Here is a 25193-nt window from a genome sequence, read left to right as displayed (position 1 = left end):
AACTCCGTTGACGTCGTGCAACGATGCAAATGTGGAACTAAATTGCGAAGACATGCAGTAACACGACCGCGAAAGACAGCAATTTTATGCCCAGGCAGCCGATAGCGACGGACAATAGATGTACTGGTTGTATGCTCTAATTGAAAGAGAATATACTTATGATCTGATAGACCACTGATATCATCAACCTTCCAATTTTGTACATATACAGCTGTTGGAAGCGTGGATATAGTGAGATCAGGCCATCCATATGTTGAAGCTTGTTCAAAGGTCGGAGGAGCATCAATAGTGTTATGAAGGACTAGGTTATTTGAGTTAAGAAAATCCTCTAGAAGACGACCTCTAACATCTGTTTGAGGATAACCCCATATTGTACTATGGGCATTAAAATCGCCCGCTATAATATTATGTGGCACTGGGTAATGTTGCCGGATATATTCTAGAAATAGAAGTGCTGATTCCAATGACGCTGTTGGTGGAGAATAAATGGAATAAAGGATAATTTTAATATCAATTAATTCCAGTAGTATAGCCACATGGTCACGATCAGTCTTGAGAACAAGTGGAGACCATAAGGGATTAAGAATTACGATTGCTGCTCTAGGAGGCTCTGCCTTATTTACATGTTGATATATCGACCAGCGTAGTGGAAAACCCACAATCTTACCATCCCTCGTGTAGGGTTCTTGAACAATTAATATATCGGCTTTAGCATTAACTGCGTAATCAACAGCATGTGCAGTAGCAGCACGAGATTTTTGTAAATTGATCTGGATAAAATTAATACGTTCAAGAGCTGGAGTAAAATCTAGATTCATGGCAGAACTTTTGACACCAGAAGGAGTAGAGGAATTAGCATTAGTGTGTGAAGGCAGTGTATTAGAAATTGTAGAAGAGCTGGTAGAAGTACTTCTAGTATTGGGTGATACTTCGAATGTATTCTGCTGTGCGTTGATATGATGGACATTCTGAAGCATAGGTAGGGTGTCGGTAGTCATACAAGGTGCCATGCTGGTGGTTGCTGTCTCGACAGTTGATACACTCCGGTAGTTCGGCGTGACAGTCTTTGAGACTGGCACAAAACACGGTTGGTGATGTACAGCGCTCCTGCGTGTGCCCATATTGCTGGCACTTGTAACATCTGAGGATGCCCAGAAATTCCGAGATGGGAAGTGCATTCCAACCGAAGAAGAGCTTTCGAACTGCGATGACTGCCTGGAAAGTGGTGGAGTCACATTCGACAATCCAGCGTACTCTTTTAGGGGTACGTTCTTTAAGTTTAAACAAAGGTCGGATTCCATTGTTTTGTATATGAGCAGCTGCACTTAATTCAGCTATCAAATCGTCAGATGAAAGATCTTCAGGAACGTTTCGAATCACACACCTGGGCTTACGACGCTGGCGACGTGTTACAGCAATGTCCAGATTTGTATCTTGAAGTTTATGTTCAAGGCGAGAAATGTCAGATGGAGATCGACAAAACCACCTTGAGGGAGAGAAGAAATACGTTGGACAGAAACTTGAAGCTTATTAAGCGGTGCGTGAACCTGTAGGTCCTGACGCAGTTGAGCAGCTGTTTTCTTTGATTTGGATTTTATTATAATGCTAGGTTGTACTGGCTGTCGAACCACTTCTGCAAAAGTAACAGGTGGTTGGGCTGAAGAGACAGCAGATGATGCAGGTGCTACAGTCGAGGCAGAAGTCAAAGATTTAACAGGCGTGAGAATAGTGGAATCGTGTGTAGTTGCAATTGGCAGAGGTTGTTGATGCAGAAGTTCACAACACACCAAAGTAGAAGTATTTACTTCTGCGTCAGCTGTAGTCGGCGGAGGTATGTAATCCGGACCCTGTAAGGCAAGCTCTTTGAGAGCGTCTAAAGACCGGGTCAATTTATCTCGTAATTCAGATCGTAGAATATGCTTACCACCTCGGAATGTAGTAGCAATAGAGTGTATACAAGTGTATAATAGATTAATTTTATCACTATACAATTGTTCGGTAGTAATCAGTTCAAATGGGTCTAAAACCTCAATAGGTACTGTGCCTACATGTGCAACAGATGATCGTGACATTGTTACACATATAAATCAAAATCTATATATATCGCATATAAATAAAAATCTATATATATCACTTATAACACAAAGTATATAAGAACTCAAGCAAAAGTAAAAGAAAACTATGATGTTAAGCACCGTTACAACGATGTAAAACAATAAAGTCTAATAAAAACAATTAAATGACATAAGAAATACAGTTCATAAGGAATAATATAAAACAGTCAAAAAGTCAATAAAAATGCTGAAAACACTATTTTTATCAATATAAATAATAGAAAACAAGATTTCGACAAAAAGTTCTGCGTCTCGACAATGTTCAATATTGACAAAAATGAAGGGCCAAAAGGACAAACCCTTTGGAGCTAACATAAATTAAAAGTAGAGTTAAGCCTAGTATACAGGGTGCAAGGTAAATTAGAAGTAGACATAAATATAAAATTTATGACCCAACTCGTTAAATATCAATGATACAGTAATATAAATATTATACAAAGAAAGAACTTTTAATTTTGATCATTTTGATGAAAACCATGTAAAAATAACATAATTAGGTGCTGAGAAATTAATTTTTAAAAACAATTGACCAATTTTTGGACTTAGAAAAATTCCATCGAAAACGTTAGGCCTACCTCGGTGCCACGTGTTTGGCTGGCGGGAACCTTCCGTAGGGAGGCGGCCGGGGATGTGCACAAAAGTCCGCTAAAAATGCACCAGCCTGAAATCCTTTGTGATTAACACAAAAACACAATTTCACAGAGAAATACTTAGCGCACACACATAAACGACATATCAATCGATGCACTGCACATTCACGCACACTTTAACACTAACGGCGCACTTCCGGCGGCACTTTGAACACTCGGAAAAGCACAAAAACCAGGAGCAGAACTGACACACGTCCGCCGTCGTTGGTAGTCCACACGGCTCCGTCGCCAGCAAACCCCGAATCAGCGGACTTAAAGCTCTCTCAAACCCCACCGCTGAAAAGAGCTATAACCGGCGACATACGGCCAGTAGGAGACTACCGAAAACTAAACGCGTGCACCGAACCCGACGGATACCCTATCCCGCATTTACAAGACTTTAATAATACGCTTAGCGGAAAGACAATTTTTTCAAAAATTGATATCGTTCGGGCATATCCCCATATACCAGTCCATCTAGATCATATACCGAAAACTGCAGTTTGCACCCCATTTGGTCTTTTCGAATTTCCGTTTTTAAATTTCGAACTGTGCGGAGCAGCTCAAACCTTTCAAAGGTTTATGACCGAAATTCCTGGAGATCTAAAATTCGCCTACGTCTACTTAGATGATATTTTGATATTTAGTGATACGGAAGATGAGCATAAATCTCACCTACGTACTGTTTTTGAAAGATTAACTTCATATGGATTGACAATTAACGCTTCGAAATGTGTTTTCGGCGTTCCGGAAATATCTTTTTTAGGCCATATAATCAATAAAGATGGTACCAAGCCTCTGACGAACAAAGTGGAACCGATACTTAACTACCCACTTCCTAAAACGGTAAAAGATTTGCAGAGATTTTTAGGATTTTTAAATTTTTACCGTCGATTTTTACCCAACGTAGCCCAGAATCAAATACATTTAACTTCGTATTTAAAAGGGGCTAAGAAAAATCATAAGACAATCCTGAATTTGTCTGAGGAAGCGCGGAGTGAATTTCAAAAGTGCAAACAGCTAATCGCTAATGCTGTTCTTTTGGCACACCCGAAGAAAGATGCCCAGTTGGTTTTACAGGTTGATGCGTCAGACTTCGCGATCGGTGGAACGCTATCACAAATAGTTGATAGAAATTTACAGCCTCTCGCATTTTTCTCACGAAAGCTTTCGCAGGCGGAAAGGAACTATAGTGCGTATGATCGAGAGCTATTGGCAGCTTATGCTGCTATTAGGCATTTTAAGCATATGTTGGAAGCACAGAACTTTTCTTTAATCACCGATCACAAACCGCTCACGTATGCATTCCGACAGCGTTTGGATAAGTGTTCACCTCGTCAGGCTAGGCAGTTAGACTTTATCTCACAATTCACCACTGAAATTCGCCATATAAAAGGTTCGGAGAATATCGCTGCCGACGTACTTTCGCGTATGGAAGCAATAAGCATGCCTAACCCTATCGACTATGAGGAAATCGCTAAAATGCAAGAAATCGACCCAGAATTACAAACATTGCTTAAAGAGTCAAAAGTTCTACATCTCAAAAAAGTTACCTTACCGAATTGTAGCTTACCGATATATTGCGATGTGTCAACAGGTAACGCCCGTCCTTACATTCCTCCGGCATTCCGTGAGAAAGTTTTTGCCACCTTGCACAAATTGTCTCACCCCGGCATTCGCGCATCAACAAAGTTAGTATGTTCACGGTTTGTTTGGTCTTCCATCCGCAAAGATTGCGCGAAATGGGCACGGCAGTGCATTCCGTGCCAGAAAGCAAAAGTAAGCAGGCATACTAGAACCCCGTTAATGAAGTTTCCAGACCAATCATAGAGGTTTGATCACGTCCACCTTGACCTTGTTGGTCCCCTCCCTCCTTCTCAAAATAATTATTACTGTCTAACTATGATAGATAGATTTACTAGATGGCCCGAAGCAGTACCCATACCAGACATAACAGCACGCACAGTAGCACAGGCTTTCTATGACCACTGGATTACTCGATTTGGTTGTCCGACTGTTATTACTACCGACCAAGGGCGACAGTTTGAAAGCGGCTTATTTCGAGCCCTTTCCCAATTATTGGGAATCAAGAGGATCAGGACGTTTCCGTACCACCCACAGGCGAATGGACTGATCGAGGAATTCCACCGTCCTTTGAAAGCTGCCTTAAAAGCGCACAATACCAGTGACTGGGTGGCTGCCCTTCCAACGCTGCTGATGGGTTTCCGCGCCGCTCTCAAAGAGGACATAGGAGCAACCACTTCTGAACTGGTGTATGGAAAGACTATCCGTCTCCCAGGAGAATTTTTCAATCCGACACCTCCGGATGCGTCCCCCAAACAGTTTGTGGAGGATTTAAAATCTCACTTTGCCAGTGTCCGCCCGACCACGACTTCTAGCCACGGCCAGCGAACATGTTTCATTCATCCACGCCTTCACAAGTCCACATATGTGTTTGTTCGACACGACGGAGTTAGAAAACCACTTCAAACTCCTTATGATGGACCATTTAAGGTGCTAGAAAGACAAGATGAAACGTTTGATCTCGAAATAAAAGGGACTAAGTAAACGATCTCCATAGATAGACTGAAACCCGCTTTTGTAACCATGGACTCTTCTCAAGTTGCTTCCAAGAGTGTGAAAAAAACTTCGGACAATTGTATCACCCGTTCTGGACGATTAATCCGACCCCCGCATCGGTATGTCACATTTCGTTGACACTGCGGAGGGAGTATGCAGCGGCAGCGCCAAACAGGCGATACGGACTTAAAAACTGTACAGAAAAGCGCCAATTGGCGAAACAGTAAACCCGTTTGGCAAACCTACAGGCTGACGGGGAGAGAAGAATTTTCCCCGGCAGTCAAGTGGAACTACTTCAACAAATGCTTCGCCGAGATATGTGAACTTGTGTACTCGCATCCGTACGGTGCTCTGAATTTCTTAAGCCGTTATAATGTACCCGGCAACTGTTACTTTTCCTTATTAAATTTGATTATTAATTGTAACATGTCTATCTTAACTAAGATTTCGGCTTTCCTAGTTAATGTTAGGGATATTTTCTTATGCACGTGTTACTCACACGTACATCAACCGAAAGCACTGATTGCACACAAACAGCTGTATAAGGAAGTAAGTGGGTCGATTTAATGCTACCATTTGTTTGACAAGGTAGACAAAGATCTGCTGGTCTGATATTCAACCAATGCTCAAAATATTATAGATATGAAGAATATCCTTGTAGAAATAAGAATCGGTTGAATAATGATCCTTGCAGGAATTATTGCTCATCTGCAAAGGAAGTGGGTGAATCGATTTAATGTTACAATTTCTTTTACAGACCAGACAAAAAATCTGCTGGTGTTCCACCAGTTTTCAAAGCGCAAAAGACATAAAGCATTTTTTTTAAGGAAGATAAATATAATGAATGTGACGACTTTTTCAGGAATGATTGCCTATCTGCAGCCTCTTTATACGTAGTAAACTAGACGTTCAAGGATCGTTTGCGTATAGAAATCAAAGACTACAATGGACACAGAACGGAAAGAAATCAGCCTAGGCACTTTTAAGCCGACCTTGCAAAAGGTCGTGTTTTTGATCAAGAATTCATAACATAAAATCACTGATAGCTGTGTTGTCAGTGCATTACGAGCTAGTTACCAAAAGCAAGAAGTTATTCCTAGATATGGGAGTAGTGGTGGAACGGAAAATGGACTTGCAAAAACCAGACGGGATTCGAGGTTTGGGATTTTCTGGCGATGTTCCAAATAAAGATGACATGACTGTAATGGAATAAATGTAAATTTTTATATACTAACAAATGAATAAATGCAGATAATTGTAAATGGACAAATGTAAATTGTTGTGCATCTCCTGGATACAAGTTCTAATGCGTCTTTTGAGCAAAACTTAAGACAAGATCTTATTTTCGAGGATACCCGGTATGTGATATAATACAATAATAACGAATTTGTGCTTTAAGCATTAGTACAAACTAAGAGAGACAAAATGTGATTGATACGATTCTTGTTATCAGAGATCTAAAAGCTTTATTTTATAAACTGTTCCTCTTTTTTTATAATATTCAGCAGATGACGCTAAAACCATCTTTTCCTTTTCTATTATTTATTTTTATTGATATGTAAGCGCTATACCTGAAGAATGTTTTTGATCTTTAAAAGAAGGTGACCTATTGCAGATTTTTTTTCAAAATAATTTGAGTTGTACTTTAAAATAACGGCAATCTAAAATTGAATTTTGCCTAACTCTAAATTTTCTCCTTCACGAATAAAAAAAATGTTTGAAAATTATGCGTGACGATCAAGAATAAGTCTTTAAACTTATGGTAAATTTATAAATCTTCTAACAAAACAAGTCAAATAAAGACTAAAAAACAGTAATTCTAAACATAAAATATTTTATTGCAACAGTTTTATTAATATTTTAATACTGTTAAATATTTAAAAACATCAGACAAAAAATTTATAAAATGTATCCGATGCATGGCAAAATTTTAAGTATTATCTAAATTCCAGATGTTTACTGCAGTTTCAGATTCTTACGCTGTTTAATTGATTATCTTAATCAGAATATATATTTTATTTACCATATAATTTTTAAATGCAAAGTTACAATAAGTTATACTTTATCATTAATAAGCCTCCTGTTGCTTCTGTATACCATCTCGTATTTTTTATTTTTCACATATCTTTTTATAAGTTAAAAACAACATGTGAAACAATAAACATAAAGTTCTCCTAAAAATGACATAAACTGATATAAATACAAACGTATAAAGATGGAAAATAAATATTGCCCTGGAAAACAAATAAAAACCAAATTAATGCAATTTCATTCGAGAAATTAGCAGGAATTCGCATATTAAACTCGTTTCACATATAAAAAGAGATAGTATAAGTAGGTATATTATAGAATCCATTCATCCGACTGCCGCTTTAATCGGCCGTGTTTTTGTCAAGAATGCTTTATTCGAATCAAACTGCCATAACTAGGAAACGTATCTGGGAAATCAAAATCAAATATGATCAATGCTAATAATAATTTTGAAAGATTTTAAGCTTATGCATCGATTAGATTTTATATTTGTTGTTTTGAATTCGTATCGTTTCTTGCGCATATTTATTTTACTGCTTCTTCTTGTTTTCCTAATATATACAATTTTGAAATAAAGAACTTAAAAACTGGGGAACATAAAATTACAACTTTATTTTGGCTACTTCCCCTTCCTATCTTAAAAATACTAATACATGAATGTAAAGTGCGTCACCTGAAAATTAATACTTTTTATGTCTCTTATGTAATCAAGCTGCAGTGCGACAAGTCTCAGCTAAATCAGATTAAAGAAATATTTTACATATCTAGCACTTTGCTATTGCGTATCCTTTTTTTCCGCTTCGCTTTCTGTTGGCAACTTGCGCTTCTCGCTCTGCTTTATTTCATTGTTTCAAAATATGTAAAATATATTAAACTGTCGGGTGCACATCGCACTGATGAGAAAAACATGTGAACCAATACTGTGCCTCTGGAATTGCTTTAGCCAGCAATAACATTATGTTCAATTCAGTCACGTCCGTTTATGAGTGTCATCCTTGTTCTAAAAATGAATCGAATCGATCCCATATCTAGGAATGCATCGAATGAAATGCATAGTTCTAAAAACTGAAATTTTATTTAAGCCGCTTAACAAATATGTTAGCGTTATATGTTAAAAAGATAGTCCAGAATCAAATGACTACACAAACAGTTAGTGGAAACTGAGAGTTCCCTAAATCTGCGATGTCTGTATTTGTTCTCAATTGACCATTAGTGAATCTAGTCAAAAAAATTATGGAAAGGCTATAAAAAATGATTTTTCCCGATGTTTGCAATCCAATTTGTGCATATTTCATTAGTATCATTCGTGCATGTGTGTACATATATTAAACTCACATTTTTTATCCTTTTTGGTATAAATAACTATCTATTCACTCAATTTTTAAAAATGTTTTCTCATCAAGTATACTATAATTCACATTCTTATAGTTTAAAACATCTTGAGTCCTCATGAAATGAACGTGTTTGAACAAGTTTCGCACGGCATCGGGTATTGGTTTTATTTTACCCAACTCGCTCAACTTGTCATCGTATTCCCACTGAAGGTCACCAGGCATAACATGAGCATGCCTCGGTTTGAAACCACTTTCGAGTCGCTTTAAGAAATCTCTTTCAGCCTCGGCTCTCATTTCTTCTTTGCTTGGAAGTTTCACGAACCCTTTCAAAAACTTCAAGAACACTTTGACTTGTTGGTCATAAATCGGGAAAGGTATTATCAGTTTCGGAACAGCCCATATTGCTAAAGTTGGATAATCAATGTGAAATAGGTGCAGGTAGAGTGGGGATACTTTCTGGTCTCCGATCTCAATTTTGCATTTTGGGTGAAAGAATGGGTATGTGTATAAATACCCAGTACAAATAAGGATAGCATCACACTGATACATCTTGCCTCCTATGAAAGTGACGGATGACTTTTGCACAGATTCTATTCCTTTTTCTTGAGTCATATTAGAAGGTAAACGACAAGTCTTGGGTGGCGTATTGTGGCTGAGGACAACCTAGATAAAAGAAAAGAAAATACAAGATAAATAAAACAAAAATTTAAATTTTCGTAAGCAGGTACATTTTCCGACAACTAACGAGCATATTAATTAAATATCTCGAATTTATGTAATAAAAATTAAAACCGTAAATAATTGGTGTTTGAAGCGTGGAAAATGAAAACTAAATAGTTGGCACGTACATAATATGCAATATACAATTTTAATGTAAAAATAAGCGGTGTACCTGTACTTCTAACAAATTTAGCATGTAAAGTGATTTTGTTGTATTAATTTCTTATTGGTGCCATTAAATTTCACTAGAATTATAGTAGTATATTTTGTTTTAACCTGCATTTATATAATACCTATATTTATAGCTCTCGTCCATTTATTCATAACGCTTGACAGCCAGAAACACACCAATATGAAATAATCAACAGCTACTACATATCAATAAATATAAAGAGATTTCAGAATGTGTCGTTTTTACGGAAATATGACTTCAAACGGATTTCGGTCGATGATGACCGAATCGATGATGTTTTTGTTGCATATCACGAATGTCATGCTTGTTCGAAATTAACTAAATTCTCTAGACTCGTATGCCTCTTATGTCGTATTCATGTCCAAGCTTGAAATGCAGTCAACTCCGGATTCACCCGGGTCGGTCTAAAAAAGCGTTAAGTTTGTTTACTGAAGAATGATGGGAAAATTATTTTTACAAGCCTTCAGCGTAAGACTTATCAACGAAATATTTGAAATAAAAATACATGTGATAACATTAGTGATTATAAAATATTTCTCATTAAGTTCCACACAATAAAAGATGCCACAGAATTTGGGAGTACTTTCCATCCACAACAGTATTAATTTACTTGTACATAGTCCGAAGTACCTACTCATTGATTAGTCTTCATTTTAAAGTAATTTGCTAAATCATTAAAAGGAATTAAGTGTGCAGTCAATAATCATTTGTTTTCTGTTAGCTTATCTCTCCAGAAAATTTGAATAGATAGTGCTGTAGATTATACAAAGCACGCGAGGGCTTAAGGACTGCTACCGTGAAGAATTTTTGAATGGAAAGCGGCTCGTACCGATATTACATGTGGGGAAATCAGGGGAACGTCCAAGCAACCAGCCAGTTCTCCGTGATTTGACAAGGAGTTAAACTACGATCATTCAGTGGATTTACTGTTTATGTTATTTTAGAATAGCCTTTTCAATGCCATATTTCTCGCCTGGTTTGCGTCGTCACTATAACAAGAGCTGTAAAAAGATGATCAAGTAACATAATCGCTTTTCCCTTATTTCCATTTCCATTTAGCGTATTTCATTTCATGATAAACGTGCGAATGAAAGCACATTTTAATTTTAATCTCAAATGAGGTGACGAAAATAAGTGCTATGTGTGATGATAACACAGGTTATGACCATAAATGAGAGAGAGTGAAAAGGATCTTGAGTTGCCTATTTTAAAGCAACAGACAATAGTCCTTCAATCACTGCTATGGAATGATAGTACCTCATATGACGAATGCCGAACAATGCTTGTAGATGATACGGTTAGAATTTTCTATTCGCTTTACAGACTTCTAGCTAACCTCTCTCCAGCATAACTGCCTCAAATACAATGAGAAATATAATACGACATTCTCGATCTGAGGATTTGTATATTCGACTGTTCGAATAACTGCAGAAATTCTGTTTTGAAGAAACACTTTCCCATTCCAAGCATGAGCACCGTCTCAAGGCATTGAGACAAGTTAGTTAATCGATAATATGATAAGACAAACACATTAATAATGTTCCATAAAGTATGGTAAATTTTGAACAAACATAGCATATATAGTAGGAAATGTTTTCAAATATGATAGAAATTCGTCTGTAATCTTGTTTGTGTCAAAACGTTAATATGATTAATTTCTGTTCGAAGACACGTAATTGTGCGTTACACCATACCTAGATATAGATTCATAGAAATTAGATAACGCTCTACAGTATTTCCTTTCGTCTCGCTTCGTCGAAGACTTAGATTTGGTAACTTCTTTAATTTTTCGCTAGTATGCTCTGCAATCGTTTTCTTCTAGCTGATCACGGCAAATTTCTACATGACAGACCAAAAATGAACATCCGAAATAAGGAGTTCTTTTCAGACTTTCCTTAGTAAACTTTACATTAATAAAACCTGGCGGGAGACGTATAACAGCCCACCAGCGGCCGAGCGGTAAAGTCGCTGAACACTGGTAGTTCGGTCCGAGGTAGACGTATAACATAGCATAGGCAATACATCACATAAGTAACATATTTTCTAATAAATACATCACATTACATCACATAAGTAACATATTTCATAAATATAAGTTAAATTATTTACTACAAATTTTCGTATATAAACTGTATGTAAACATGTATAATCCCAGTAATAAGATTTTACAGCAAACATTCAGCTAAAATGCGGCATGTATAAATTGAACTGAGGACATATACAGATCGAATTTAAATTTATGCTATAAATTCAGTTATATCTCGTGAGGTTAATAATTAATCTTAATTCGCTACGAATAATTGATCTTGAATGAAAGGCCAATTATGGCATAAATAATTCCTTTTTTTCAAGTCTTTCAAACTTTACTTTTGTCCTCAGTTATAACCATTCTCAAATAATTACATTTTCCTTTCTCTTCAGTGGTGTTCTTGTTTTGCAAGCAAATTACAGTTTTTCATGTCTAATATCACTCAAATGTGCCTGGATAGAAAAAAAAATTATGTTTTGTGCAAGTTTATCACTTTTGCAGAGCAATGCTATGATTGGAACTGAAGATGCCATTATCTACGAGTTGAATGACAAAGATTTAACAGTCAAAGGAAGAGTGATGATATTCAGTTGGGATTTCCACTTGCCAAAAGGTACTTCTAATATTTGGCAGAATATTAAGAGTCGGATGCCTAATTTAAGAAATTTGATCAATATATATGTGCTGAAAAAGACGTAGTAATGTTGATGGCGTAGAACGTATATCCATATTGAAGACGAAACTTGGCAACGGAGAAAGATTAAATATTCATTTTATTTCAGTTGGCATCTGTAGCCGCAATTTACTTGGCACTCTAATCGTGCCTACTCAAGAACATTTACGTTTTTGATACTATTGCGATAGGAAGAGAACAGAACGAAATAGCCTCTTAACAGGAAGAGTGGTAGAAGCTAAAATAGGCAATTACCCGATATGGAAGCTAACCAAGAGAAGCTTTTGGCTTAGGTTGCTTATTAAGGAAAAGTTTTGAGTTCAGGTCCGGAATTAGCTACGTCACTAGCGTTACGCAAGCTATGTGACATAGATTGATATAGAAATGAAGCAGTCCAGAAAAGTTATTATTATTTTTAGAATACACAGAGGAAATACCCAAATTAAAAATGAGGAATTAAGGGGCTATTGCTAAATTAAATTATAAAGCAGATTTACATAATTTTTTAATACAGATAAGCATTAAATAAAATCAAAATAATATTTTTTAAGTTACTTGATTTATAATAACATTTTTATGATCAAATAACTCGTAAATCATCATCAAATTTATAAACCTACCTCCCAAAGTTCAATAATAAAACATACTACTATTTGTCGACTTATGCATGGAAATATATAGTAATTCGTATTCATGTAATTTTTTACATATGTTAACGCCGCGCTTATTTGTTCATTTGAGGCAACTGGCTATCTCGTTTTATCGTTGTTCTAGCCGTGGAGAAACAATTTATTAAATTTTCAGTATAAAGCTTAATATAGTGATCGAAAATGAAATAATTTATATCGCTTTTCCTTTAAAATAATAGTAATAAAAAAGATGTAAAAAATCAGCTCTTGCGACGTCTGGAAAATAATGCTGTCATCCTATCGCATATTATTTACCTATTGTTTATCATAATTTTTATGCATTATGTGTGATGATAAATCATACAATTTTTCTGTTTCACATTTATTGCTGAAACTTATTTGTATGAATTGACACGGAATTTTTTTCTACAAAACCAAGAGAATAATGCATGCTATTAATGGAAAAATCCAGAATTTCTCACTAGTGGGCAGTGATATTAATTCAAATGCTTGACCTTGATAGTGATATTATTTCAGATGCTTGACCTTGATAAAGAAAAAAAAATCATAAATGCCATCAGTTACATCATTCAGTATTCTAGATCTGCTAAGAGTTCGACTGATGTTTTTTATACGTGCTAACTGTTAAATGTGTAGGAACATTTGAAATTTGTCACGTCTGTGGCACGTGCGTAAACAAAAATCGATTCTTCAAAATTTATATAGCGCCATCTATTGAAAACCTCGTTAACTATCTTTCCCCTCCTAAATTTCAAAACAGAATACGCTTGTTAATATACTTGAAAATAATTTTTACTTAAATTTAGAAATCATAATAACATTTGGCAAAGCCTATTTTATATTTGCAGATATTTTCAAAAATTTGACTTAGATATTTATAGATATTTATTTTGGAATATAGTATAACGCTATCAAGAAGGACTGGAATTTTAATACGCAATTGTAAAAAAAAATGCAATATTAAATAAAGAAGAGAACTTTTATTATTTAACATAAACGTCAGTAATTTTTCTCGTTTCCCATACCAAAAAACATTCTACTTAGGAAAGTAATTTTTTACGTATATACATATATATACGTAAAAAACCAATGTATACTCGAGTTGTTTGCCTATTACATAAAAGCAATTTAAAAATTTTTGTTTGAACTCAACAAAAAGTCTGTTGGCAAATAGAAAAATTCCGCAAAAACCTTAGTAATGAAGTGGAAAATACTGCAAAAAAGCGTAAAACAGTGTTATTATGTTATTTATTTATTTTTACAAATACTGTTTTTAATACTAGTTTTTTCCAACTATTGTGATAACGAAGCGATCTGCAGCCCTAGTGCCGTATATTGGTTACTCAAACAGAAAAAGGAATGAAATCCATTATCCTGATTATAACAGCTCAGAATAACAATCGTATTGGTATTAAGGTGACTTAAAAAATCAAAACAAAATCAGTTTTCTAAATAACAAAACAAAAAAATTTAACAATGAAAGAACGAGGATTTTATCAGTAATCGGAAACTGATAACCAAGTCAACCAAGCGGAAAGAAAAATTTACTGAAAAGCACTAACACTTAAAATAAAGCAAAAACAGTAACGAAGTCGGAAAATGAACTGCTACCTCAAATAAATTAGTACAAACGCGCCAACAGTCCGAACGGGAAGAAGCACTTAATAATGGATCCTGACAAATTAATTTAAAAATAAAACCTTAAATAAATTGATAATTAATTAAAAGAAAAAAAGCTTTAAACCTTGGATAATTAGCAATCTAGTTTTAAAATTTTTGTCAAATCTAAGATACGTAACTAAAATAACTAAGAAACGAATTATAGTCTGTAACTTACGGAACCAATGGAGACTGAATTTGTGATTTGATTTTAATTATGTCAGATTAGCGATTTTATTTGAACTTGATTATGTTATTTGTGATTACGTCATACGAACTATGACGTCATGACGTCACAAAAATCACTTGGTCTCTGACATCATGTGCTACGTTATGCAATTTTTCAATTCTTCTCCTACTACTAAATACTTCTGGCAACATTGCCTATCAGAAAGTGCGTTACAATAACACGAATTCGGCCTGAAAGAAATTAAAACCAGAATGGGTTGAGAGCAGTGACTTTTAAACGCTTTTCAGCGCTTTTTTTTTTTTTTTTGTGTGTGTGTGCATGTGTGTGTGTGTTGTTACCAATGATTTAATCATGAAGACTTAAAGGAGTTACTACAGAACAATAAAAATGAACTTAACATTAAAAGAAACATAACAGCTTCAGAAGCAGGAACAAAAAGCGATTGTGAAAAGAACGTCTTTAGAAAAGAGGAAGAAAAATTATCCTATTTCTTTAATCTGTGCAAAATGACGTGAGATACAAAATTTTCACGTTACGTTATCGCCTTGATAACGCGGTAGCAGGCTACAGAGTAAGCATTTTCGATGATCAGATAGTGCCATATACTTTTTAAAACCCAGAGCAAGAAATCACATCGGATAAATTTTAAGTGATCGGAAACTCAGTGAGTCTAAAGCAAAGTCGTGTCGCACTTAGAGATAAACAAAGAAGATGCCTAAAGAAAATTACCCCATACGTTTATAAAAAGGGACCTTTCATCCAAAAAATGACATCTTTCTCAACATTCTATTTATGCCATATCCTTTGTACAGATCCAGTAAAATCAAGCTTTCGTCTGTTTTAAATGTTTAACACTATGTTATGTTTAATGATTACCATTGGTTCTGGGTTATGAGTGTGTGCATAATGTGCTGCTGTGAAGTTTAAATAAGCAATCATCTGTAGTCGACGAGAGAATTAAATCTTTTATATGGATTTATGTCGGGAAAATTGTTTCGGTTTGCGAACATTTTGATTCACAAAAGACCTTCAGCAATGAATTAAATATTTGAAGAGGTTTGATTGTAGTTGCACAAGAACACTGTGAGATCGGATTCTCCATCTATGGTTGTCACTTTTTAAGCCTCATCGCTCAGAGGTAAGGCGACAATAATTACGTTTTGTGCAGTCCTACTTTGACTAGAAGAAGCACATTGCTGAATTATATTTTTATAGTTCATTAATTATTTTTATTGCTTCACCCTAATTTGTGTAAATTTAGTATTCTTAAGTTACGGAAGCAATCTAAACCTTGACAGATAATGTAATTTTTTTCGGAAACATGTTTAGCCGATGGCACGCTTAGCTGGCAGCAGACGAAACCATACGACAATGTCCATATTTGTCCAATAAAAGACCTGTTACGAAATGTTCAGGCGCGGTGAGATAGCTTCGCCGCAAAGCAGTTTTAGGGGATTGCAATAAAATAGCAAGGAAAGGCAGGGTTGCCACATTCGGCGAGAAATCATCCATTTGGAAATATTTGGCGACAAAATTGGCGATATACCATGGACGGTTGTAGAATCTTCTGGAACGAATTCTTACCGGTTTAGCCCAGAATGTTCTCGAACACCAGCCAAAAGCTATATAAATCCTGCTGGTACGTGGAGAGTTATTCAGTATCGAATTGGTGTCTCGTCTAGCGAGTCAATCCCTGCGGAGTCGATCGAGTTGACAGCCGGGCAGCGAGTGCCGAGTGGGTCGTCGAGTTCACCGAAGGAGTCTCTTAGTGTATCGCGGTTAGTGCATCGTCGAGAGAGCGTGTTGAGCTACGGGAACGACTTAACCGAAGAGTCGGGAGCCGTGCTCTGTGTGTCGTCGAGTGCATCGCGAGTTGTAGCGTGGAGAGTCTGGAGAGTACATGGAGTTCCGAGAACAACCGAGCAGAGTCGAGAGCTGTACTCTGGTGCTTTGCAGTGAAGCTGTCTCCACCGTGATAGACTGATAACCTGAAGGCTGTGTCGTTGGTCGTGTCAGCGTGTTTATAGTAGTTCATCGACGACTGTAAAACGTGTTTTGGAGCTGTTCTGACAATATTGGCAAATAAAGTGTGTTTTGTTACTTCATTAAGTGTCGTCGTTATTCACTCCAAATCTACATAAACTCCGTACAAACGTGAAGGAAGAAAAAAACGTAACAGACCGTTTCCAGGATGCACAACGGGAAAGTTTCTGGACAAGTACCACATTTTCGTTTTTATTTAATACTATATTGAGTTACATTTTAAAATTTGACAGAACAGTAAACTTTGGTTGACGTGATTTTAATATCAATTTTAACAGTGATCAGACGTAGGTGCCTCCATTTCAGAAAAGGATAAGGAAATTTCAGTAGTGGAAGGTGCGAAAAGATTTAATGTGAAAACAATGGGTGGAGTAAAGTGAAAACGAATGCAGCGTAATCTATAGAGTAAAACATTAATGAAACGTGAAATTATCAGAAAACTCTAATATCTGATAATTTCTAAAAGCCATTAAGCAAAAAGGAACGCGTCTTGTTAACCTAGAAGGGTTTAAAGAAATCCATTTTAATAAATTGAAGAAGCTCCAATGATTCATATTGTTGCAAAACGCTCAGCTGCGGTAACATTAACATGCAGCAAGAAAAGTTTTTTGTAAAATGTGTTTTAATAAATATTTATATTATGTAAAATGCATTAGAAACTGCAAAAATGAGAAAAAAATGTATAGTATATAACAGTACTTAATAAACAAATAAGAATTACCTTTTTCCATTATAAAACAATTCTTTGCAATTAAAAATAATCATTAAGCTCTACGTTACTACTGTTTAATCTTTTCGTCAAACACAAAATTGCTCGGATTCTTCATAAGTTCAACTTTGAAGACATTTTCTCACATATCAGCTAATTTCCTTGTTCAATTCTTAAAGATCCCATCTTTGATTTTAATTCTTGAGGAATTTTATCATGTATTGTCAATGTGGTTTGACATGCATTAGTTAAAATGAAAGATTATTAATTTTTTTGTGATGGGACACTAACTGTACGTTCGAAAATGAGAAATATACATTATTTGAGACAGGTATTTACAAATGGACACTTAATTATACTTTGACTTTGGATCTGCAGAAATTATCCCTAAAGCTTCAACTGTTATTTAATTTATTTCTCTGAACACTTTCATAGTTACAAAAATTTTTCGTTTTTGTTTTATGCGATTTTACTTCATTTGATAATACCTAATCACTCCAAAACCCCTAACAGACGTGAAGCGAATTGTCGTTATATCTGAAAGTAACTGCTAGTCAGATAAAGGTTTATAAAAGGTAACTGCTAGTCAGATAAAGGCTTTTATTTAAACAGAAATTAGAACATAAATGCATGTTCTTTTGCTAACCAATATCAACCACAGGTGAGGCAAATAAAGAAACAATCAAATTCGACTTAAAAACGTGCATAAGTAGTCTTTATGCACTAAACAATCTAAATCTCGCTCTAAGCTGGCTGTATCATTTTATCTTTCTCAGATGAAGCGATACGTTAAGTTTCTTGAAACTGTTTTGGTTCAACCTATATTATAATAAAAGAAACAATCCAAATCTTGTCTAATAATTAATTTTTATTCCATGGCATACTGAAATTTTTATAAGATGAGAAAATTATCTGAATATTTGATAGAAAAATTTTTGTAACTTGCTCAGTTAATATCATACATAAAAAAAGGGAAAAAAAAATGTTTGCATAATATCTTCAAAACGTGACATTCGATATATATTGTAAGTTTTTTACCTCTTTAGCCACGTTAGAAATTTCGATAGCAATATCAATTCCTGATGCCCCAGCTCCTAAGACAACAACTTTCAGATTTTGAAATTTAGACTCTTCCCGATAATCATGGCTGTGCATCAATAGACCATTGAAGGTATCGAGTCCAGGAATTTTGGGAATATAAGGCACAGAATAGTGGCTGAAATAACGAACAAATATAGTACATTAGACAGATGAGGAGTTAAATTTATTTAACACAGAATTTCTTCGTCAACTCTTATTTCTGCGCATTGATAAACCTTTTTTTTTTTCCTTTTTTCCCAATGGCAGATTGTGGACAATTACAAATGTAACCCAGTCCATTAATCTATACAAGGCCGGATGTGGTGGTCTCTTTATCATGGAGGCACCTAATAGGTGGGCCACCATCGCCTTTCCTATGAAGGGACGAACAGTTACAACCATGCCTTCTCCGGGATTCCAGCCCATGCCCTTCGGCATCGCAGTCAGCTTCCCTGACCACTATACTGACTGGGCGGCACATTGATAAACCTAAATTTATTAGAATCAATTAAACTTTAAATTTATTATTCCTTGTGTCTTTCATGCTAAATATAAGTTTTGTGGTATATGAGATATTTAAGATGTAAATGACAATGCAACTGAGAAATTCGTAGCTTTTCTGAAATAAACTAAAAACTGAGAACTTAATTTTCACGTGAAACTTAACTTATACCATTGTTGAAATTATTTCTTTTTCCCTCCGATGGATTCAGTTTTTCTTTTATTTTTTATCGTCTGTCGCCGACTAGGTCACGTGACTGGCGGCAGAGCAGGAATGTAATACTCTGTTAGTTAGCTTGAGGGCGACGCCTTGAAATGATCTGTTCTTGGCCGCATAGCGGTAATTGTTCTTGATAAACGAATATTGGCCCTATGATGGGAAAATTTATAATATATGTATGATTGTGCTTTCAATAATGTAAATAATGTACATAAGCTCTTCATTAAATGTTTTGTTTTTATATAAAAAAATAGAATCGTGAATTCGTGAGCATAAACGTGACAAAATTTTTATACACATGTTTTTGGTGCCCAAATTCCCGGACCTTTAGATACTTTAAAATCGAAACTGAATATAGTTGAATATAGTTCTATGCTGGAATAATGGAAGGATACCTGAAAATATCAGGTAAGCCATTTTCTTTCATTCTTGAAGTATTCAACCTTGAAAAATAATGATTGAGTTGAATAAAAGTATTGAATATTTATGTTGTTTTATTGAAATATTACTTGAAAGAATAATACTTCATTGATGCTTGAAAAAATTAATTGGTCTTAATCGAAGGAAATTTGTGGACTATAAGTATATTGTTTTTAAAGGAAGTGCTTAAAATATTGAAATACTGTACTTTAAATTTTGTTACAATTATTTGTTGAAATTTTATAAGGTTATATTCCATTACTTGAAATATGGAAAATATAGACAAATTAAAGTCGAAAAGAGCTGCTATCAGATCTGCAATCACTAAACAAATAAATAAAGCAGAAGATTTGCTGGTAGCAGCGATTGAAAGAACTGACACAGATTCCTTGTTAGAGTGCCAGGATATTTTGTCAGAAAAAGAAAATTCTTTAAATGAAATTGATAAAGAGATAGATAAATTGATTGAAGATAAAGCTGAATATGAAAAAGAATTAAAATCGGTTGAAGAATACTCTCATAAAATTTTGAGTATGAAATCCAAAATTAAGAATAGGTTAAGAAAATGTAAAGCAGATACCGAAGTTAACGTAGTTCAAAATGTACCTGTAACTCCTGTAATCGAAAGTAAATTTGTTGCGGCAGTTAAGTTGCCGAAATTAAATATTGAAAAATTCTCTGGTGATCCCAGTAATTATTTAGAATTTATTAACTGTTTCAAGAATGCTGTGGATAACAATGATTCTTTGTCAAAAATAAGTAAATTTCAATACCTGAAATCTCTTTTGACAGGTACTGCATATAATGTTGTATCAGGGTTTGATCTCACTGATGAAAATTATGATGAATGCCTAAAATTGTTAAACGAAAGATATGGTAGGCGTGATACAATCATAAACTGTCATATAAATAAAATTTTGAAATTAGAGCCAGTAAAATCATCAAATAATATAAGGGGACTTAGAAATCTGAATGATAAATGTGAAATACATATCAGAAATCTCAAGTCAATGGGGGTAACAACAGGTTCATACGGGCATCTACTTTTGCCTATACTGTTAAAATTGTTACCAGAAAGCATGGTTCTAGAATTTCATAAGAAAAATAATACAGAAAATGAGTATAAGGTCAATGACCTATTGGAATTTATAAGAGAAGATTTACGTGCCCGTGAGGCCACAATATTAGTAAATAATTCTTCTAGTAATAAAATACATGACACTTACACTAATTTTAATTCCAAACAAAAATATAATCAGAACTTTTCTTCTAAGAAAAGTGTTCCTTCGGCTGCTGCCTTGAACACTTCTATAAAAATATTTTGTGTATTTTGTGACTCTTCGGATCATACAAGCTTGGGTTGTAAAAGGTATACAGACCAAGAGAAACGTTTTAAATTGAAGAAGGGAGGACGCTGTTACAAGTGTTTCTTAAAATCACACCTGTCTTCTAACTGTAAAAGTAAATTAACCCCATGTTCGAAATGTGGTAATAAATTTCACAATGAGCTGTTCTGTAATAAATCAGAAAAACATGAAAGTCCTGAAAATATTAACGCAGATAAATCCACAACCTTAGTATCTTGCGTTTCTGAACAGAAAAATAAAACTATTTCTACATTACTCCAAACTTGTATTGTATGTGTCTCTGGTGGTGAAAACAGAATCCATGCTAGGGTTTTGTGTGATAGTGGTTCAGAAAAATGCTTTATAAAAGAAAATTTAGTAAGAAAACTGAACTTAAAGCCTATTAGAAAAGAAAATTTATTAGTATATTCATTTGGCAGACGAAAACCACAAGAATCATCATTTGACGTAGTTTCTCTTGAATTACAAAATGTTTCGCAAACAAACAATTCCATAAATATTGAAGCCTTGGTAGTTGAAAAAATAACTGGCGCTACAGTCAAAATTCCAGACAAAGCTTTGATTCAACGCTTGAAAATGAGAGGATTTAATCCTGCTGATACAGGGCATGAACGCGGGAAATAACTATTTTACTAGGGTCAGACTTTTTATGGCAAATTCAATTAGGTATTGTGGGAAAAATTGGGAAGCATTTATACATTGCAGAAACTATTTTCGGACATACTATTCAGGGGCAGATAGAATCAAAAGATAGAAGAATAAATTGTTGTAGTGTATCAGTTGAGAGTGAAAATGATGAACTGAAGAAATTTTGGGATTTAGAAGTCATAGGTATTGTTGAGAATAACGAAAAGAATTCTAGTGATTTAGAAATCATAAATGACTTTCAAAATAATTTGAAATTTAAAAATGGTCGTTATGAGGCAAAGTTACTATGGAGCAAATCTCGCGAATTATTGAGAAACAATCTTGAAGTGGCTAAAAGAAGATTTGCTAGTCTAGAAAATAAATTTAAGTGTAATGAAATGTTATTTGAAGAATACAACAATATTCTCAGGGAACAAGAACATTTAGGAATTGTAGAAGTATGCCCTGAAAACAGCTCGACACTTAATTCTTATTATATGCCTCACCATCCTGTAATTAGAGACGACAAAACAACAACAAAGGTACGCATCGTTTACGATGCTTCTTCAAAATCAAATGATGCTCTTTCTCTCAATGATTGTCTTCACCCAGGGCCAAATCTAAATCCAAATGTTTTGGACGTTATTTTGAAATTCCGCGAAAATAGGATCGCCTTTTCGACAGATATCGAAAAGGCATTCCTTCAAATATCAATCGCAGAAGAAGACAGAGATTATCTGAGATTTCTTTATTTTAAAAACCTTTATAGAAAAGAGAGTGTAATTTCTTACAAAATGACAAGAGCAACCTTTGGTGTAACTTGTAGTCCTTTCATCCTTGCTTGCACAATAAAACATCACATTGATAAGTACAAGAATTCTAACTTTAAGACTTTTGAAATGCTTAACTCAAATCTTTACGTGGATGACCTATTTTCTGGAGCGACAACTGTTGAAGAAGCGCTTAATCTATCAAATGAATCTGTTAAAATTCTTAATGATGGAGGTCTAAATCTAAGAAAATTCGAAACCAATTCCCTAGAGCTTAAGCAGAAATGGCTTGAGGAAAAGTTAATCTCTCTCAATAGTGACACTCCATGTACATCCTTAAAAGTACTAGGTTTAATATGGAACAATGATGAAGATGTCTTAGGACTAGAATTAACACCCTTACTGTCCTCTATAAACACTGAATGTACCAAACGTAATGTATTAAAAATAGCAGCCAAAATTTTTGACCCATCTGGATTTATCGCACCCTTTGTAATTCGAATTAAATGTTTATTGCAACAGCTATGGCTTCAAGGGGTACCTTGGGATGAGATCTTTTCTGGAGAACTCGAAAATGACTGGAAAATATGGCTCTCTGAAATAAAAGAACTTAAAGTGTTGAAAATTCCCAGATATTATTTTCATGTACCAAATTTAGACAGGGACACTGTTCAGTTACACATTTTTAGTGACGCTAATCCGAATGCGTATGGCTCAGTCGCATACTTGAGATACAGAACTGATGAAGATAAATTTGAAACTACATTTGTTTTGGCAAAATCACGTGTTGCACCATTAAAGAAATTAACGCTTCCCCGCCTTGAATTGATGGGAGCACTGGTGGGTGCTAAGGTTGCCAACTACCTGAAAAATATTCTACATATTTCAAATGTCATTTTATGGTCAGATTCGGAAATAGTTCTACATTGGATTAAAGGTACAGCTAAAAGATGGAAACCTTTCATTGCTAATAGAATTTCAGAAATACATGAAGTTTCAGATCCTTGTTCATGGAGACATTGCGAAGGAAAACTCAACCCTGCAGATCTAATAACAAAGGGTTGTTCTGAAAAAGAACTGATAAATTCTTCGAAATGGTGGCATGGCCCTGCATTTCTTTCGTTACCTGAAAGTCAATGGCCAAAACCCAAACTATCGACGTCAAAATTACATGATGTATCAGAAGAATCTCGAAAATCGGAAGCTATCCTAGCGTGTTTGATCAAAGCAGACAAAACTGAAAATGTTCCACTCATGAATTTGACAAAATTTAGTTCCTTGAAAAAACTTTATCGTGTGACTGCTTGGATTTTCAGATTTATATCAAATTTAAAAGTAAAAAGGAAAAATAGAAATTTTGCGGAAATTTCAGCAGAAGAAATCAGTAAATCTGAAACCTTTTGGTTAAAACAAGCTCAAGAAGATAGTTTTCCTGAAGTTATAGAGTCTCTAAGAGAAAACAAGCATATTCCAAAAGATTCAAAATTGTTCGAATTAAATCCCATATTATCAGATGAAGGTCTACTTTTGGTACGAAGTCGGTTACAAAAGTCAAACCTACTATTTAACAACAAACATCCAATAGTAATCCCTTCAAAACATAAATTAAGTGAATTAGTAGTACGAGACGCTCATGAAAAGGTTTATCATGCGGGTGTATCAGATACTCTGGTACATATACGTGAAAAATTCTGGCTCTTAAGAGGAAAACAATTCGTCAAATCAATCCTGAGTAAATGCTTAATATGCAAAAAATATAATGTACGTCCTGGACAACAAATCACTGCACCTCTTCCAGCGGATAGAGTTAATGAATCTCCACCTTTCGCAATTTGTGGACTCGATTTTGCAGGTCCTTTGTATGTAAAAGAAAATGACAACAAATACTACATTTTATTGTTTACTTGCGCTACTACAAGAGCTATTCACCTTAAGCTCGTAAAAGGCATGAGCACTGAAGAATTTTTACTTGCGTTCCGCAGGTTCGTATCCCGAAGAGGTTTGTGTTCCACTGTGTACTCGGACAATGCTAGAACATTTAAAAGAGCCGAACTTGAATTAAAGCAAATGTGGAAAGTGATTAACCACCCTGAAGTTAAAAAATTTTATGCTTCGCATGGAATCACATGGAAATACATTGTGGAACGTGCTGCCTGGTGGGGCGGTTTTTATGAACGTTTAGTTCGCAGTGTAAAAACTAGTTTAAGAAAGAACATTGGGAAATCATCTTTGACTCAAAGTGAATTAGAAACGCTTTTGCTTGAAATAGAAGCGATGATAAACTCGCGTCCATTAACATACGTCTTTTCTGATCTTGAAGAGCCCTCCGCACTTACTCCAGCCCACCTGTTGATTGGTAAACGACTCTTGAGTTTGCCAGCTGTAAGGAGGAATGACTTGAATTTACCAGGTTCCAGAGAAGTAATGTTAAAACGTTTCCGTACACGAGAAAATCTAATAAATCACTTTTGGAACAGATGGAAAAAAGAATATCTCCTGTGCTTGAGATCTGCTCATTATACCGGTCAGAAGAAACCATCTGCATTCAACTTAAATGATATAGTACTTGTTCATGATGAAAATTTACCTAGAAGCTGGTGGAAATTAGGAAGAATAACCAAAACCTTTATTGGTAGAGATGGAATGATCAGATC

The 25193-nt window shown here is 35.0% G+C and overlaps 1 protein-coding gene across 2 annotated transcripts in view; it reads right to left on the bottom strand.

Moving 5' to 3' along the window:
• Positions 1-7140: 7140 nt before the first annotated feature.
• LOC118190323 (uncharacterized) overlaps positions 7141-25193 on the bottom strand; it is a 34826-nt gene continuing 16773 nt past the window's right edge. For both annotated transcript variants that reach the window (XM_035361028.2, XM_035361029.2), the window contains exons 5-6: positions 18593-18770; positions 7141-9351 (exon numbers count right to left, since the gene is read on the bottom strand). In XM_035361028.2, coding sequence (XP_035216919.2) covers positions 8725-9351; positions 18593-18770 — 805 coding nt within the window. In that variant the 3' untranslated portion in view covers positions 7141-8724. The remainder of the gene's footprint in view (positions 9352-18592; positions 18771-25193) is intronic.

This window comes from Stegodyphus dumicola, chromosome 3, assembly GCF_044657685.1.
Source record: "Stegodyphus dumicola isolate Sdum_Otavi_A_Nest chromosome 3, ASM4465768v1".
NCBI classification, from domain to species: domain Eukaryota; kingdom Metazoa; phylum Arthropoda; class Arachnida; order Araneae; family Eresidae; genus Stegodyphus; species Stegodyphus dumicola.
This window is presented reverse-complemented; position numbering and strand designations above follow the sequence as displayed.